The following is a 16,956-nucleotide window of genomic DNA, read 5'->3' as shown; positions in this document are numbered from 1 at the left end:
ATTTGTTGAAAAGACTGTCTTTTCTCCATTGTATATTTTTGCCTCCTTTGTTGAAGATTAGTTGACTATAGAGTTCAGAGTCCATATCTGGGTTCTCTATTCTGTTCCATTAATCTATATGTCTGTTTTTGGGCTAGTACCATACTTTCCTGATGACTACAGCTTTGTAATAGAGCTTAAAGTCCAGAATTGTGATGCCACCAGCTTTGGTTTTCTTTTTCAACATTCCTTTGGCCATTCAGGGTCATTTTCTAGTTCCATACAAATTTTAGGATTATTTGTTCCTACTCTGTGAAGAAAGCTGATGGTATTTTGATAGGGATTGCATTGAATGTATAGATTACTCTAGGTAGCATAGATATTTTAACAATAGTTATTCTTATCAATGAACATGGAACCTGTTTCCATTTCTTTGAGTCTTCCTCAGTTTCTTTCATGAGTATCCAATACTTTTCTGAGTACAGAAAGTACAGATCCTTTGCCTCTTTGGTTAGGTTTATTTCTAGGTATCTTATGGTTTTGGGTGCAATTGTGAATGGGATTGATGGGATTGACACCTTAATTTATCTTTCTTCTCTCTCATTGTTACTGTATAGAAATGCAACTGATTTCTGTGCATTGATTTTATATTTTGTCATGTTGCTGAACTCCCAAATGAGTTCTAGCAATTTTGGGGTGGAATCTTTTGGGTTTTCCATGTAGTATGATGTCATCTGCAAAGAGTGAGAGTTTGATAACTTCTTTGCCTATTTGTGTTTTTTTTTAAGATTTTATTTATTTATTCATAGAGACACGGGTGGGGGGGGGGGCAGAGGCATAGGCACAGGCGTCGGGCTCCCTGCATGGAGCCTGCTTCTCCCTCTGCCTGTGCCTCTTTGCCTCTTTGAATGCCTTTTATTTCTTTTTGTTGTCTGATTGCTGAGGCTAGGATTTATAGGACTGTGTTGAACAGCAGAGGTGATAGTGGACATCCCTGCTGTGTTCCTGACCTTAGTGGAAAAGAGAGCAGTGAGGTTTTAGAAATTGCTGCTCGGGGGGCTACAAAAGGCAGTAAGGTAAAGCCATGTATAAAAATGGTTATGATGCCAAATTCGTGCTCAAGTTGCCTACCATAAATTTACAGGAGCATCAATCTCTTTTGTTTTAAAGAAAGTCTAAAATACCAGGCATATGAATGAAGGAAGGCAGCTGGATAAAGTGCTGTAAGGTTGAAATGTTATAAGCTAGATACGACATTGGCTTAAGAGGCCCAAGGATTAGCCCATGTGAAGACCTCTGGGATGTGTACAGGCTGCATAGAAATGGAAGCGAAGCCAGGAAGCCAGAAGTCCAGGTTCAATGTAATTGAAAAGCCAGTGTGATAGGAATTGTGAATTTTTTACTCATGTAAGAGTGGTTTTTCCAAATCATAATTTCTTTTTCTTTTTTTTTTCAAATCATAATTTCTAAGCTGAGAATAAGTCTCATTGACTTTTTTCATTACTATATTTTTATATAATTTTTTTTAATTTATTTTTTATTGGTGTTCAATTTGCCAACATACAGAATAACCCCCAGTGCCCGTCACCCATTCACTCCCACCCCCCGCCCTCCTCCCCTTCTACCACCCCTAGTTCGTTAAAAACAAAACTAAAAAGCAACCGAGATGAACTTTATTTTAGGGCCAAGTTGCATTGAGGCATCTCTTCTTAGAAAAACATTTTTTTATGAATAGTCTTCAAGTGGGGAGAAGGAACACAAATTTCTGTAGTCATTATGTAACTTCATGGAATATAAAAACAGTGAGTCTTTTAAAAAGATTTTATTTATTTATTTTGAGAGAGAGAATGATCGAGAGAGAACACAAGAGGTGGGAGGAGCAGAGAGAGAAGCAGACTCCCTGCTGAGCAGGGAGCCCCATTGGGGCTCCATTCCACAACCCTGAGATCTTGACCTGAGCAGACACTAACCCACTGAGCCACCCAGGTGCCCATTTCTTGTTCTTTTTGTAATGGAAGTGGGCTTTTCTCTGCTTGCTCCTTGGTGGTACAGCACAGTTGCTATTCAGACCTCACCTTCCTTAGGGACTGAGGCTTGTGCAAATATCATACCTGTCAAGTGTGACTGGTAGATACATAATAGTGATACTAAGAATCACTGCTTATTTGAGAGTAAAACATTTTTCTGGTTGATTTGCCCTTTTTTTTATATGAATCTGAAACTGCTTACTGATTTGTTACTAAGTTGTATATGCCTTGTTTCTTAAGAACCAATTCTGGTTCAAGTTAATTATAGTATTTAAAGCCTTTTATAACATCTGTGTCCCTGAGGCTGTTAAGTGCATTAAGGTAAAATACATTCCTGAGAACAGCTGGTAAGAAATAGTCAAGCTGTTTATGTAATTGCAATAGATTTCTTTAAAAGTTTAAAATATTATTCATAATCTAACTTGTATGTGGAAGGAAATGGATTCATTTACTCATGACTGTTCTAGGTAAATATTAACAGCAGTATCTGCTGTGATCCAAATGAATTTCAGGTATTATACAGCCCAAACCAACTACTTAGTATCAGTTGCCATAAAACGTCATCTGAATAATACTATGTTATCCTTAAATATTGGTATTCACAATGCAATATTGTTATTTTCCATTAATTGCCTTTTTTCATTCATACCATATGTGGATGTAAATATCATTTCCAACTGACCTATAACTACTTCAACAAGATAAATCTAATTCTTTTGTATTCCTCCCGTTGTACAGGACATCTTAAGTTTTAGATACATTTGCTGAGTTCCTGTTGTAGCAACTGGGGATTGAGCTCCCTTCTACCTCCCTACCTTCACTTGGTCTCTCCAAGTCCAGAGGCATAACTTAAAATATTTAAAAACGGTTGTGGGGCAGCCCCGGTGGCGCAGCGGTTTAGCACCGCCTGAAGCCCTGAGCGTGATCCTGGAGACCCTGGATCGAGTCCCACGTCGGGCTCCCTGCATGGAGCCTGCTTCTCCCTCTGCCTGTGTCTCTGCCTCTCTCTCTCTCTCTCTCTCTCTCTCTCTCTCTATGAATAAATAAATAAAATATTTAAAAAAAAAAAAAAAACGGTTGTGGCTTCAAGAGCAACAAGTCAGAGAGCCAACCAGAAGCAGATCCTAGAGCTGCAATGGAGTCTTAAGGCCATCCTGCTAACGGTCACTGTGTAGTGGCTGAACCATGTTGACATTGAGGATCTAGGAGAGAGGTCGAAGTGGCAATTGTCATCCCAGGACAGCAGCTATTTACCAGCTGGTACAGAAATATTTCAGTACATTAAGAAATGGTAAGGCCTATACAGTGCAAACCAGGTGATTGTCAGGTCTGTTTTTAACACATTTTGCTTAAGGGAATATTTAGTGTGTGTGTGACTTTTGAGGTATTCCTTGCTTAGTAAATCAAATACTATGATTTCTTTCCATTTTTTAGCAACTTGATTTTTTTTAAAGAATTACTCCTTTTTTTTTAACCTGTTTGTTGCATAGTATTCTTCTTATTGCAAATATATCCAGATAGTCAATAGATTGGTAAGTTTACCTATCCAGAAATTTTCTTACAAATTTACTTAAACATAGCAGCTAACAAACCAGCACCCATGCTCTGGACCTAAAGTACAGCTTCCTTTCTGGGTCTCCCTTTGCCACTCTCATTTTATAGGTTTCTGCTTTATCTCTGGTTTTGTGAGTATTATACCTTTCCCTATTTTTTTATTTATTTCTGATTTTACTTGTCTCCCAGATAAGCATGCATGAGAGAAAAATTATTTTAATCTTATGCTACATTACCATCTTATTGGTAATTGGACTGGTTAATCCTTTTTCTTCCAGTTTTGGAAGCTGTCATTACTGTCTCCTATCTCCTAATAGGCTGTAGAGACCAGTAATCATTCTGATTTTAATTCCTTTGTCTTTCTGCTTTAATTATGTATTTATCCAGTTTGAAAGGTTTTAGAATCTTTCTCCCTGGCGTTTGGAAGTTTCATGATGGTATATCTTTGTATTGATCCTCTTTCCTTCAGTGTAGTAAGTATTGGTGAACTCCTACTGGAGATTTGTGTCCCATCAATTCTGGGAACTTTTGCTATTTCTCTAGTGCTTTCCTTCATTTTCTCTGTCCTCTCTGAATCTTCTCAGTCGAGTCTCTACTTGCTTTGTCTTCTTTTTTTTTATTCCTTTGTCCTTTTCATTCAACTTTTTAAAATTTTCTGGAGATCTTTCTTGTATCCTATTCCTAGCTTACAGCATTTAGTTTTTCTTTCATGGACACAATATATTTTTTATGTAAGAGTGTTAATTTTGGGATGTGTTGTTCTGCTCCCTGCATTACCTCTGCCTTCTCTATGCTTCCCTTTTCTCCTTCATCCTGATTTCTCTCTTTTGTGTTGGAACCATTTGTCAAATGTCTTATGATACCTGGTTTTCTTTCACATGTGAGTATAAAACCCTAAAGAGCTAGTTACAAATACATGTTTCTTTTGAACTGGTGAGCCTCACTCAGGGAGCTGAGCTGACTTTCTCAATTAAAGCAGATTCTTCAAATAAGAATGTTTTATTTTTCTCTTAGAAGGAGTACATGTGGCAGATGAGAGGGTGGAGAGGGTTCAGGTGTAAGAGGTGAGGGCATAGGATGTGTGCTGGAACAGGATGTGGTGTGACCTAGGTGTGAAGGATGGGCACTTTAATCTGTCTGGTCTCCATCCCCTTTCTCTGCCTGCTCTCACCCCAGGTCGCCTCTGTGATTTAGTTTCAGCAGAGAAGAAGCAGGACAGTTTGACTTTTCAGCATTGAGAGGGGGTCCTGGAGATGCAGCTGCCTGGGCTGGTGCCTGCTCTTTGCTCTCATCCTCCTGTCCAGGTACCAAGTGTCTCCAGGGTTGCTGAAAAATGTTCACATTCTGTTCTGTCTCCACAGAGGCAACTTCCCTTTTTACTTTGCTTACCTGCTTTTTATCTTCTCCTGTTTTTCTTTACCTTGTGGGCTCATATTTTCTATTATATTTTCAACTTGAGTGAAATGTGTGAAGCAAGAAGAGATGAGCATGTGTGTGAATGAATCTACCATATTTATTTATAAGATTTTATTTGAGATGGAGAGAGAAAGCAGAGGGAGAAGCAGACTCCCTGCTGAGCAGGGAGTCAGAGGTGGGGCTCAATCCTAGGACCCTCCGATCATGACCTGAGCCAAAGGCAGATGCTTAACCCACTGAGCCACACAGGAACCCAAATCTACCATATTTAACCTGAAACCCACTTTTACTCTTAAAAAGTTAAGTAGTGAAATGAACATTTTTGTGGTGTTACTATTTTAAAGTGTCTGCAGTCCTTGTCTCCTGAAGTCACGAATGTTAAGGACTTTTGTAAAGATTAGGACACAGTGCATTCCTCAGAAGCATTAAGTTCTATTTTTTTAGTGTGCGAGTCCACACTTCCGTTAGAGCTCCCATTTTCCTGCTGCCTTCCCTGCTGCTGTCCTGGGGCAGTGGTCTGCACCTTCAGGCTCTTCTTTGCCCATTTTCCCCAAATCTGTCTGCTCTCTAATGGAAGCCAGACTGTGTTAACTTGAAGGCCCTTCAGGTGTGCTTGGTCTCCCTCCACACCCCTCGCAAATGTTCTTGTAGGCATTCCTCAGTCCCCCAAAAGGCTTTCCACCTTCCTCTTGGTGCCTAGATCATTCTGACTCCTGCATCACAAAGAAAATAAAGAGTTTAGGCCTTTATTCCCTAAACTCACATTTCTTTAATTTTCTCTCTCCATTCAAACTTTATCAGTCCTTTCAAGAGAGATTTATTTATTGAATACTTACCAAATTCTAAGCACAAGTAGGCAAAGGAATAGAGCACAAGGAAGATCTCTAGGAAATTTTTAGTAAAATAAAATGAAAATGTAGTAGAACAGAGAGACAACGAAAGAAAGGAAAATAAGAATAGATGGTAAATAAGTAGAGACTCAATCCAGAAGACTTAGAAAGAACAGCAAAAATAAAGGAAAGGACAGCATCAGAGAAATAACACAAAGAAATCCCTGAGATTGTTGGACAGGAGTTCACTAGAAGGGGTCCACCAGATAGGCAGCCCGGAAGATGAGGAAGGAGTGCTGGGCGGATGGACAGAAGGAACTGGTCTCTGAATCGAGGATGGTAAGCTGAGGCCCAAAGTAGGAGGAAGAGTTGGATCCAAGAAGACAAAGCAACAGGAGATTAAACCTCCTCAAGAAAGATGTTGGAAGAACTGTGTTCTCTTACAATGAAGAACTGTGAGAAATTGGCGTTGCCGCTGTCCAGATAACAAGCATGTGTTGTGTTTGTGTTGTGGAGGGAAGTTGGAGGATGAGTCCAGAATGAGCTGGAGTGGAGAAGGATGAGCTGGACCGCACAGTGAACAATATTTAATTTGAACTCAGTAAAAAATCTGAAACAACAATTTCAGATTTTTGGCAACAGTAAAAAAATCTGCAAGATACTAAGCAGTGAAGAGATAGCAACCTGCCTTATTTTGAAAGAGCATCTCCATTATTTTGAAGTGATTGTTGGAGGGTTAAAGTTTATGGGGTTGCCTGTAGCTCAGAAGAGAGGACCAAGAGGAACTGCCCTAAATCCCTTAGAAATGAAGAGAAAGACCATAAAATAAAAGAGTTTGCGGGTATCATGTCTGTGCTGCTTGTGTCCCCAGATGCTGCTGGAAGTTCACTTTGGATCCTGTCTCTGCCACCAAATGTGTTCAGTAACAAAAACTCAACCGAGTAAAATTTAAAGATCTAACTGGCTTTTTTAAAGCATCCCGTCTAGCAAATAAAGGGACACTTGGAGGAGTTACAGGCAGAAGGCTTTCATAGAAAGGTGGTGGGGAGTGGGGTGGGAGACAGGAACGTTATTAACAAAAGAAAAGGATTGTTTGGGGGGATCCCTGGGTGGCGCAGCGGTTTGGCGCCTGCCTTTGGCCCAGGGCGCGATCCTGGAGACCCGGGATCGAATCCCACATCGGGCTCCCGGTGCATGGAGCCTGCTTCTCCCTCTGCCTGTGTCTCTGCCTCTCTCTCTCTCTCTGTGTGTGTGTGACTATCATAAATAAATAAATAAAAAAAAAAAAAGAAAAGAAAAAACATTAAAAAAAAAAAAAAAGAAAAGGATTGTTTGGGGCCAGGTGGCTCTTTCCCTTGGGGGGCGGAGGGTGGGGTGGGTGGGGGAGGCTAGGTTCTTATCCCGCAGATCACCTCACCTTTCTTTGGGGGATGGGAAGGGCTCCGCGGCAGACTCTTTGCTACTGGTCTGATGGAAGAATTCCTCACTGATGGGTTCAGGCTGCATTTCTGAGGGAGACCAAAACTGCAATTACATTAGGTAGTAAGCTTCTGTTTGGGAACTCACTCCTACAGGGCTAAAATTATAAAATTCAGTGTCATTGGCTTATTTGTGTTAATTAAAGCTTTTGGAATGGACAGATTGCCTAATTAGAAATCACAGAGTAAATCAGAAGAGAGCCTGTATTTCTATCAGAGACTCAAGTATCAAGCTACCTGGGGGGCTTGCCCATAAGCATCTTAAAAGAATCTAAAACCAAGCCCATCGTCTTCCTTGGTGTACCCTAAATGTTTTTTTCTTCTTTATGCTCTATCCTAGAGGGTAGCTTCATCATTCACCCTGGCGCCAGATGCTAGAAGCCTGATGGTCATCCTGTCCTCCTGCTTCTCTCCCACCATCCCAGCCAGTACCTCATTCTGCCAGCTGAATGTTTCAGAAACTGCCTCATTCTCATTCTCCCTTTGCCTGTTACCTCTCATTTCTATTCGGCTCTTGCTTTTTCTCTCACACACTATTGTAGTCCCTGACCAACATTCCCAGGGCACAGTCTCCCATGCCCTTTCTTCTCACTGTTCCCATCTTCCCAGATGGAACTGACCATGCCCTCCTTGGTAGCCCTGGATGCTACATTCACAACATTTTTAGTGTAGCCATCTCTTCTCTGATAAAGTGTAACTTCCCTTAGGCTAGAATTTACATTTTATTTATATGCATTTGTAAGCCCAGTATACAGCAAGTACCCAATAAATGCAGAGATAATGTAGTGATTAAGAGTTCAGACTCTTGGGATACCTGAGTGGCTCAGTGGCTCAGTGTCTGCCTTTGGCTCAAGGCATGATCCCGGAGTCTTGGGATCGAGTCCCACATTGGGCTCCCCACGGGGAGCCTGCTTCTCTCTCTGCCTGTGTCTCTACCTCTCTCTCAGAAGTTCTAATGAATAAATAAGATCTTAACAAAAAAAAAAAGTTCAGACTTTAGAGAAAGCTCTAAATACAGATTTGGTTTCTAAAGTGCAGTAGCAACACAAAGAAATCTTGGCAGGGATGCAGAGAAAAGGGAACCTTCTTACACTGTCGGTAGGAATGTGAAATGGTGCAGCCACTGTGGAGACCAGTATAGAGGTTCCTCAAAAAATTAAAAATAGAACTACCCTATGACCCAACAATTACACTACTAGGTATTTACCCAAAATATCAATTCGAAGGTATACATGCACCTCAATGTTTATAGTTAATCAACAATAACCAAATTATGGAAAGAGCCCAAATGTCCATTAACTGAAGATGTGGTATGTATACACACAGCGGAATATTACTCAGCCATAAAAAAGAATGAAATAAGTCAGAGAAGGACAAATACTATATGATTTCACTCACATGTGGAATTTAAGAAACAAAACAGATGAACATAGAGAGGGGTAGAAAAGAGGCAGACCAGGAAACAGACTCTCAACTAAACAGAACAAACTGAGGGTTGCTAGGGAGAGGTGGATGGCAGATGAGTTCAATAGGCAATGGTGATTAAGAAGGCCACTTGTGATGAGCACTGGGTATTATATGTAAGTAATGAATCACTAAATTCTACCCCTGAAATTAATATTACAGTTACCTATTAACTAGCTAGAATTTATTTATTTATTTTTTAAAGATTTATTTATTTACTTATTTATGATAGACATGTATATAGAGAAAGATAGAGGCAGAGACACAGGAGGAGGGAGAAGCAGGCTCCATGCTGGGAGCCCGACGTGGGACTCGATCCTGGGACTCCAGGATCGCGCCCTGGGCCAAAGACAGGCGCTAATCCGCTGAGCCACCCAGGGATCCCCAACTGGCTAGAATTTAAATAAAAACTTGAAAAATAAATAAATGCAGTAGCTGGGTGGCATCTGAGATGACTTCATCTCCTTATGTCATCTGTGAAATGGATGTAGCAGTCATACTTAGCTTCACAGAGTAATTGTGAGAATGTTGGCGGTAATAATTACGATAATACATAGTTTTGAATAGCAAATGAATTGTTTAGTAACACTTTCTCACTCACAAGATAAAACCCTGATGTTGAGCACTTTCAGGGTCTGCCTGTGCCCCTGTATCTGACCACTCCCACATTTGTAACTCTGCCCACTGTAGGCACAGAAAATTACTCGCAATTGCCTAATCATGCTGTATTCTCTCTTCCCTTCCATTCCTTCTTATGTTGTCTTGCTTCACATGGAATATCTTTTTCCACTTTATCTTCTTGACAAATGTTTACTCATCCCTCAATACTTTCTGTGCCACTTCCTCCCAGAGCTTTCTCTGACTCCTTCCTCTCCTTACTCACGCTTGGTTAGACTCTTCTACCTGGCTCCCATAGAATTGTGTTCATGCTCCCATTTTGTGTGTGTCTGTGAACCCCTTGAGGGCAGACTTTCAGCTCTGTATTCACAGCGTCTAGCCTAATGGTGTTGGCATGGATTCATGTAGATGTTTATTAAATAAATGAATGCAGGGATGAATGACTCTTTGATACAGATAAATGATGTTTTTTTAAAAAACATGTTATGCTCTATACAAGGGCCAGCAAATCCTGCCTACCCACTGTCTGTCTTTACAAACACAGTTTTCTTGGGACATAGCCACGTTCATGGATCCGTGTGTTGTATTTCACTGATGTTGTGTATCACAACATCAGAGCTGTGTGCGTAGTTGAGACAGAGATGGATGGCCTGTGAAGCCTGAATGTGTACTAGCTGGCCCTTTACAGAAAAAGCTTCCTAATTCTTGCTTTATGCAGGTAAAGTACTGTCCTTTAAGAATGTTTGCAGAGGAAAAGTGAAATTAGCAAAATCACATTTCTTTCTATGGCCTATAAAAATATGGCAGTGTCTGTCCCTTATTTTACATATGCATTTCTTTTCCAGATAGCCATATTTAGTTTAACTCTCTGGCATTTTTGAACTATTAAATAGGAAGGAGCGAGCTTTTATAAGATGACTGGCCTGGGTCCTTTGCCCCAAGCTCTTTATAATGGAGAACCCTTTCAGCTTGAACAGCTGAATACTAAAGAGCTGGAAACAACTGTTCTTCACAGAATGATGGATGCAACCATAAATTTACAAAGGGAGGTTTTCATGGTAGGTAAGCACTTATGAGAAAATACATGATAAATGATATTTATAAATGATTTTTTGTATTAAAACATCTTTTCATGATGAAAGTTTCCATCCTGATCACTTAGTCATGAATTTAAAAGTAGTAATTAATTAAGCTTACCTGTGCATAATTACATCAAAAAAATTGCTTAATTGGAAAGAAAATTCAAATTTTTACAGCAAATGTGTTGTGAAATTTATTGTATGAATCCTAATTACCTAAATTATTTATTTTATTTACTTCATTGATGTAATCTTTAAGAGTGTTCTATGCATAACTTTAAAATATATGCATATAAATTGCCTATATTACCTGAGTAATATTTTTTGTTGTTAGGGCACATTAAATGACCGAACAAGTGCGATTGATTTCCTTATGGAAAAGAACAATGTTGTACCCCGTGTAAATCCTTTGATTTTGAACACAGAGTGGCTGCCCCTTAATTTAATATCCACATCAGGTAAAATAATCCTTCCATATACTTCCTACAAATGCTTATTGAGTTGTGAATGTTTTATTAATTGTTTATTTAACATTTAATATGAAAATTTTCAGTAACTGCTGATGTTGAAGATTTCTCTACGTTCTTTTTCTTGGATTCACAAGATAAGAGTGCTATAATAGCAAAGAACATGTACTATTTAACCCAAGAAGGTAATACACATATTTTACTTTCCTGAATTTATTCCTAAAGTAGCAAAATTTGTAATTTTAGTAAGGTGGTTGCTTAATGAATTTGTATGTTGCTATTTGACTAGAGATCTGTTTTTCAAGAGAGTTTGTAGTTTGTTATGATGTAGGTGTTGTGCCAAGAAACTGCCTTTGACTCTACTGAATCGTATATACCCAGGGGTTCACTGTGGTTTTTTTTACCTTTCTCAAAGAGAGCTATTTCAATTTTCACCTTTTTAAGAAAGCAGGGATGCCCGGGTGGCTCAGTGGTTTAGCGCCTGCCTTCAGCCCAGGATGTGATCCTGGAATCCCGGGATTGAGTCCCGCGTCGGGCTCCCTGTGTGGAACCTGCTTCTCCCTCTACCTGTGTCTCTGCCTCTCTCTCTATGTCTCTCATAAATAAATAAAATAAAATCTTAAAAAAAAAAAAGCAGTAAAACCCTTTCAGGATTGTGAAAATGGATACCTTATGCTGCATGAATAAGAGTATAATTTCCAGATCAGAAGAGAGTAGTTCTACAGTCTAATTAAACAATATCTGGATTTTTTCCTTACTTTGGGAATTATAACAAAGGAGGGGAGACTGATACAGGAACGTACTTGGGAATATGGATTTAGTCTGGACAGGGGAATCTCAGTGGGGCCACACATTTGTTAGAATATAGTGACCTATTAATACAGACAAAGAGTTTGGTTGGTTTTGTTTCATTTTATTTTGTTTGACCATATTTGCTCTAGAGAGAAAAATGAGAGCAGATACATGGAAGGTGAAAGAAGGAAGTTTTTTATCTTGGTATATAAAGCAGTAATCTAACAATGAGAGTAATCTAAAGATAGAATGAACTATATAGTAAATGGTATATTTTTACATATGAGAGTTTTAAGCAGAAGCCACCCAACCAAGTTTTAGAATGCTGTGGAGTCAAGTTTGGACCAGATAGCCTCAGAATTACTTTCTAACAGATTCTTGATTTTCTTATATTCATAAAGTGATCTATCTCCAGGAAATCTAACAAATAATAAAATACAATACAGTTCTGTATTATGGCAGAGTAAGTTCCTGACTATGTTAAGAGAAAAGGAAACAAAGAAACAGGGAATAAAAAATAGGAGAAATCTATTTATCACTCTATTTCTGGAGTATATTTTGAAAATTGCCTCTGGACATCAGAATACATTAGCCTATAATTAATGACCTTTGGTTAAATCTCTAACAATTTAAAAGAATACTAAGAAACACCTAATATCCTCTTTCTTACAATTATGTAAATATGTGAAGAAATAATGGAGTTGTGAAAAATTTACTTAGCACGTTTGAAGTCTTTCTCAATTTACCGTGATGGTAAAAGTGCTGACGTTAAGAAGGCATTAGAATTCTTTACCTTTCTTCTTTGAAGGAATGTGTCCCTACTGCCTTACTCTTAAGTTGTTTCAGTGTGGACTCAATGTTAGCCTTCTTTTTGTTACAGTTTTTGTGTAGTTAGATATTACTGAGTATGGTAGTAACTATAGCCTCACATCTGTTTAGGAATAAGTTTTTGGTATAGCAGATTTTTTGCAGTTGTTTTAAGTAGGTCATGTGATCTGAGGGACTAATGTTTATATAGGTTTTAATGATGGCTAGACAAGTATTATTTCAGGTGTTACACGCTGAGCCTAGATGAAATTAAACCCATTTAAATATGACTTCAGAATTAAAAATTGTTTCTCTTTGTGGCTTCCAAATTTTCAACTTTTTCGGAAAAATGAATTATATTGATGTTGATGGCACAAGACGGTATAGATTAGACCAAGATAGGAATAGCAGAGATTGGGACACCTGGATGGCTCAGTGGTTGAGCGTCTGCCTTCAGCTCAGGGCATGATCCCGGATCCAGGATCAAGTCCCACATCGGGTTCCTTGCAGGGAGCCTACTTTTCCCTCTGCCTGTGTCTCTGCCTATCTCTCTATATTTTATTATAAAATAAATTTTTATAAATTTATTATTAAGATTCTATTATAAGTCTATTATAAATAATAGATTTTTTAATCATAATTTTTAAGAAAAATAATAGCCAGACATTTTGAAGTAAATGGATTGTAAGTTAATAAAATATTGCTGTTTTCAATATTTATTAATAACCTTATTGTATCTAGTTTTACATATATGTGGGGTATAAGTATCAATTTAAAAAATGTTGCTGTAGCTGGAAGACAGTTTTGTCAACACTGAAAACATAAGCATAATAAAATTTTTGTCTACTAATGAAAGTATTCCACAGATATTTCCCTTAGGGATTATTCTTTCTTTTTGGTATCTGAGTTTATATAAACTTATAGAACACTCTTCTAGTATTTTTATATGCATGTCAGTATGTGTGTGTGTATAATCTTTAGCAATATTTGCTTATTTTCAAAAAATTCACTTTAATATTTTAATATGTTTTAATGTATGTTAACTGGAAATGTGCCTTGCTTTTAGTTTGATTTTAAAAAGAGATAGTCTGACTAAACTATTTGAAACTTTCAGAAGATGATGTAATTTCTTCAGTTACTCTCTGGATTATTGCTGATTTTGACCAACCATCCGGACGAAAATTACTGTTTAATGCATTAAAGTACATGGTGAGTATTTAGATATTCTTAATACAAAATTTTAACTTGTTAATTTTGAGGAAGCCAAATAAAATCATTAAATCTTTATTCTCCTCCATGTTAACATTTTAAGTACATCAAGTTGTTGCTGAGGAAACTAAGACAGGAACTCCCCCTCAAAATCCGTATGTTACATCTGATCAACAGTGTGATGGTATTTAGAGGTGGGACCTTTAGGAGGTCATGTGGTCATGAGGTGGAGCCCTCATGAATGGGATTAGTGCCCTTGTAAGAAGAGATCAGAGAGCCTTGCTCACTGTCTTTCCATCATGTGTGGATACAAGGACAAATCAGTAGTCTGACACCCAGAAGAGTGTCCTCACCAGAACCTGACCATGCTGACACCCTGATCTCAGGTTTCCAAGCTCTAGAACTGTGGGATATAAATTTCAGTTCAATTGTCGCAGCCCTGTGCATGGTTACTTTGTTGTAGCAGCTAGATCTAATACCTAACGATTATATATAGGCTGCTAAAAGAGTGAATGGCTCTAGACTGTACAATTACATCGATGACCCCAGATCTGCTTTTTACCAACAGCAGTTTGTAATAGCAGTGTTTCATCACATTATCAGACAGCACTTTATTTCTCTGATTATTTAAGAAAAAGCAAATTTATCTCACTGAAGAGTATTTTAAGCCTTAAATGAACCTTAATTTTTTTGTTACTAGAGAATTACAAACCAATAGACTTCAATAGGATACATTTCTATATTTATTTAAAAATACTCTTCTAGGGGCACCTGGGTGGCACAGTTGTTTAAGTGCCTGACTCTTGAACTCTAGATTTCAGCTCAGGTCATAATTTCATGAGATTGACTTTCACATTGGGTTCCACACTGGGCTTGGAGCCTCCTTAAGATTCTCTCTCTCCCTCTCCCCAGCTGCCCCCCATTTGCTGTCATTATCCCTAAAAACCAACAGAAAAATCCAAAATACTCTTTTATAACTCTGTATTTCTAAGCACAAAAATCTGTCTAGATTAAAAACACATAAGAAACATAAACCAAAGTATTTTATGGAATTGTTTTGTATTAGCTAAGTATAAATTTATTGCTGATCACAAATTACCCCATAACTTAACGGTTTAAAACAATAAACATTTATTTTTCACAGTGTCTGGGGTTTAATAATTCAGGAGTGACTTGGCTGAGTGATTGTGGCTTGGGGTTTCTCATTAGGATGCAGCCAGGATTTGGGCTACAGTCATTCGAAGGCATGACTGGAGCTGGAGCATCAGCTTCTAAGAGGGTTTGTTGCATGACTGCTAGCAGGAGGCCTCAGTTTTTCACAGGCTGTTCAGACAACACTTCATTCTGTTGCCACATAGACCTCTTTTTAGCGTTGCTAAGTGTCCTTCTAACGTGACAGCTGACTTTCCCCAGAGTGCTAAACTAAAGAGACAGGTACAAAAATGTCTTCTATGATCCGGCCTCAGAAGTCACACATTGTGCTTCCACAGTACCTGTTTCTTACAGATTGCTGCTATTTGGTTATGAGGAGGAACTCTATAAAAACATGAGTACAAAGAAGTGGGGATCATTGGGGGCCCTCTTGGAGGTGCTCTACCACACCAAGAATAGTTAATGTATTAGGAACAAAACATAACATCAACCAGGAGAATTTTCATGTCATATTAGATAATCTGAGAACACGTTCTGGCTTCTGTCAGTGGCCTGCAGACCAGCACATTGCAAAAAAGGGTGTTAGGGATCTATGGAGTATGTGACTTCTGCCTTCTCATTCTTCTCAAGAATTTCTGGTAGCATGTTCTTTGCAAGACTGACAGGTTGCCTTTTCCCAGTAGTTACAATGTATATGGCTCTCCCTTGATGCACATATTGGTATGTTTGTTTAATGGTGTCCCACATTTCTCTGAGGATCTGTTCATTTTTGTTCATTCGTTTTATATCCTATTTTTCAGATTATCATTCTCTGGATTTATCTTTTTTTAAGATTATTCATTTATTTATTAGAGACAGAGAGACAGGCAGAGGGAGAAGCAGGCTCATGCAGGGAACCTGATGCGGGACTCGATCCCGGGTCTCCAGGATCATGCCCTGGGCTGAAGGCAGCGCTAAACCGCTAAGCCACCGGGGCTGCCCTGGATTTATCTTTAAACTCAGCAATTTTTGTTCTTCCTTTTGCCAACTCAAATCTGTTGAACCATCTAAGTGAATTTTTCATTTCAGTTATTGTACTTCTCAACTCCAGAATTTTCATTTCTTTCTTTTTTCACAATTTCTCTGTTATTGTTATCACTGTAATAAGTTATTGCCATACTTTTCTTTAATTCTTTAAACATGGTTCCCTTTAGTTCTTTGAACACATATATACATTAAGTCCATCGTCTAAGGCCCCTCAGAGATAGTTTCTAATGCTTGGTGTTTTTCCTTTTCATGAATCATACTCCCCTGTTTTAGTGCATGTTTCATAATTGTTTATTGAAAACCAAACATTTTATATAATACATAACACATTTGGATGTCAGTATCACTTCATCCCCAGGGTTACTTGTTGTTTGTTTGATCATTTGCTTACTGATGCGACTGAACTAACTCTATAGTCTGTTTCCCTCTCATTGTTTATCTCTGATGTTCCTGCTCAGACTTTTTCCCTTGTTTTTATCTTTTATCTTGGTTTCCTAGAAACTGCCTCTGAATCAGCAAAAGCCAATTATCACCCAGAGTTTGTGCTTACGCCCCCATAAGCAGTTAGATGTTCACCCTTTACTGTTGCATGTGTATTTGACTTAGAGGCTACTTTCCCAGTTCAGGGGTTTTATGATTTAGCCCAACATTTACCCATGGAATAGTATCTTGGAATTTCCCTTTCTCATTACTCCTGAGAAGATTCAGCCTTTGGCATGAAGTCTTCCAGACGACCTAGAACGAGTTTAGTATTATTTTTAAAACCTGACTTCCTTGGATTTGCCTAGTCAGAGTAGTTTTTTATTCAGCAGTGTTTATTGAGGGGGAATGCCTTCAAGCATGCCCCATGCCCCATTCTCATATTCCTAAGTGGGGCCAGCATAGAATATACACAATTTTACTGACCCTGAGGATGAGTGTGACCCAGGACAGCTCTTCCATCTATCTCTTTATCTGATTCTGTTAGACCTCTGGCTACTCTATCATTTCCCCTAACATTTTCTTGCCTGGAGGACCATGTGGAAACAGGTTCCAGATGGGATTTCATCCATAGGTCG

General features: G+C 38.6%; 1 protein-coding gene across 3 annotated transcripts in view; it reads left to right on the top strand.

Moving 5' to 3' along the window:
- Positions 1-16,956, top strand: part of UGGT2 (UDP-glucose glycoprotein glucosyltransferase 2) — a 194,487-nt gene that overhangs the window by 106,471 nt on the left and 71,060 nt on the right. For 2 of the 3 annotated variants that reach the window (XM_055335812.1, XM_055335814.1), the window contains 4 exons: positions 10,260-10,424; positions 10,780-10,903; positions 10,999-11,097; positions 13,626-13,720. In XM_055335812.1, coding sequence (XP_055191787.1) covers positions 10,260-10,424; positions 10,780-10,903; positions 10,999-11,097; positions 13,626-13,720 — 483 coding nt within the window. The remainder of the gene's footprint in view (positions 1-10,259; positions 10,425-10,779; positions 10,904-10,998; positions 11,098-13,625; positions 13,721-16,956) is intronic. The other variant, XM_055335813.1, reaches the window with a different exon arrangement.

The sequence above is a fragment of the Nyctereutes procyonoides genome, unplaced genomic scaffold, assembly GCF_905146905.1.
Source record: "Nyctereutes procyonoides isolate TBG_1078 unplaced genomic scaffold, NYPRO_anot_genome, whole genome shotgun sequence".
In the NCBI taxonomy this organism is placed as follows: Eukaryota; Metazoa; Chordata; class Mammalia; order Carnivora; family Canidae; genus Nyctereutes; species Nyctereutes procyonoides.
This window is presented reverse-complemented; position numbering and strand designations above follow the sequence as displayed.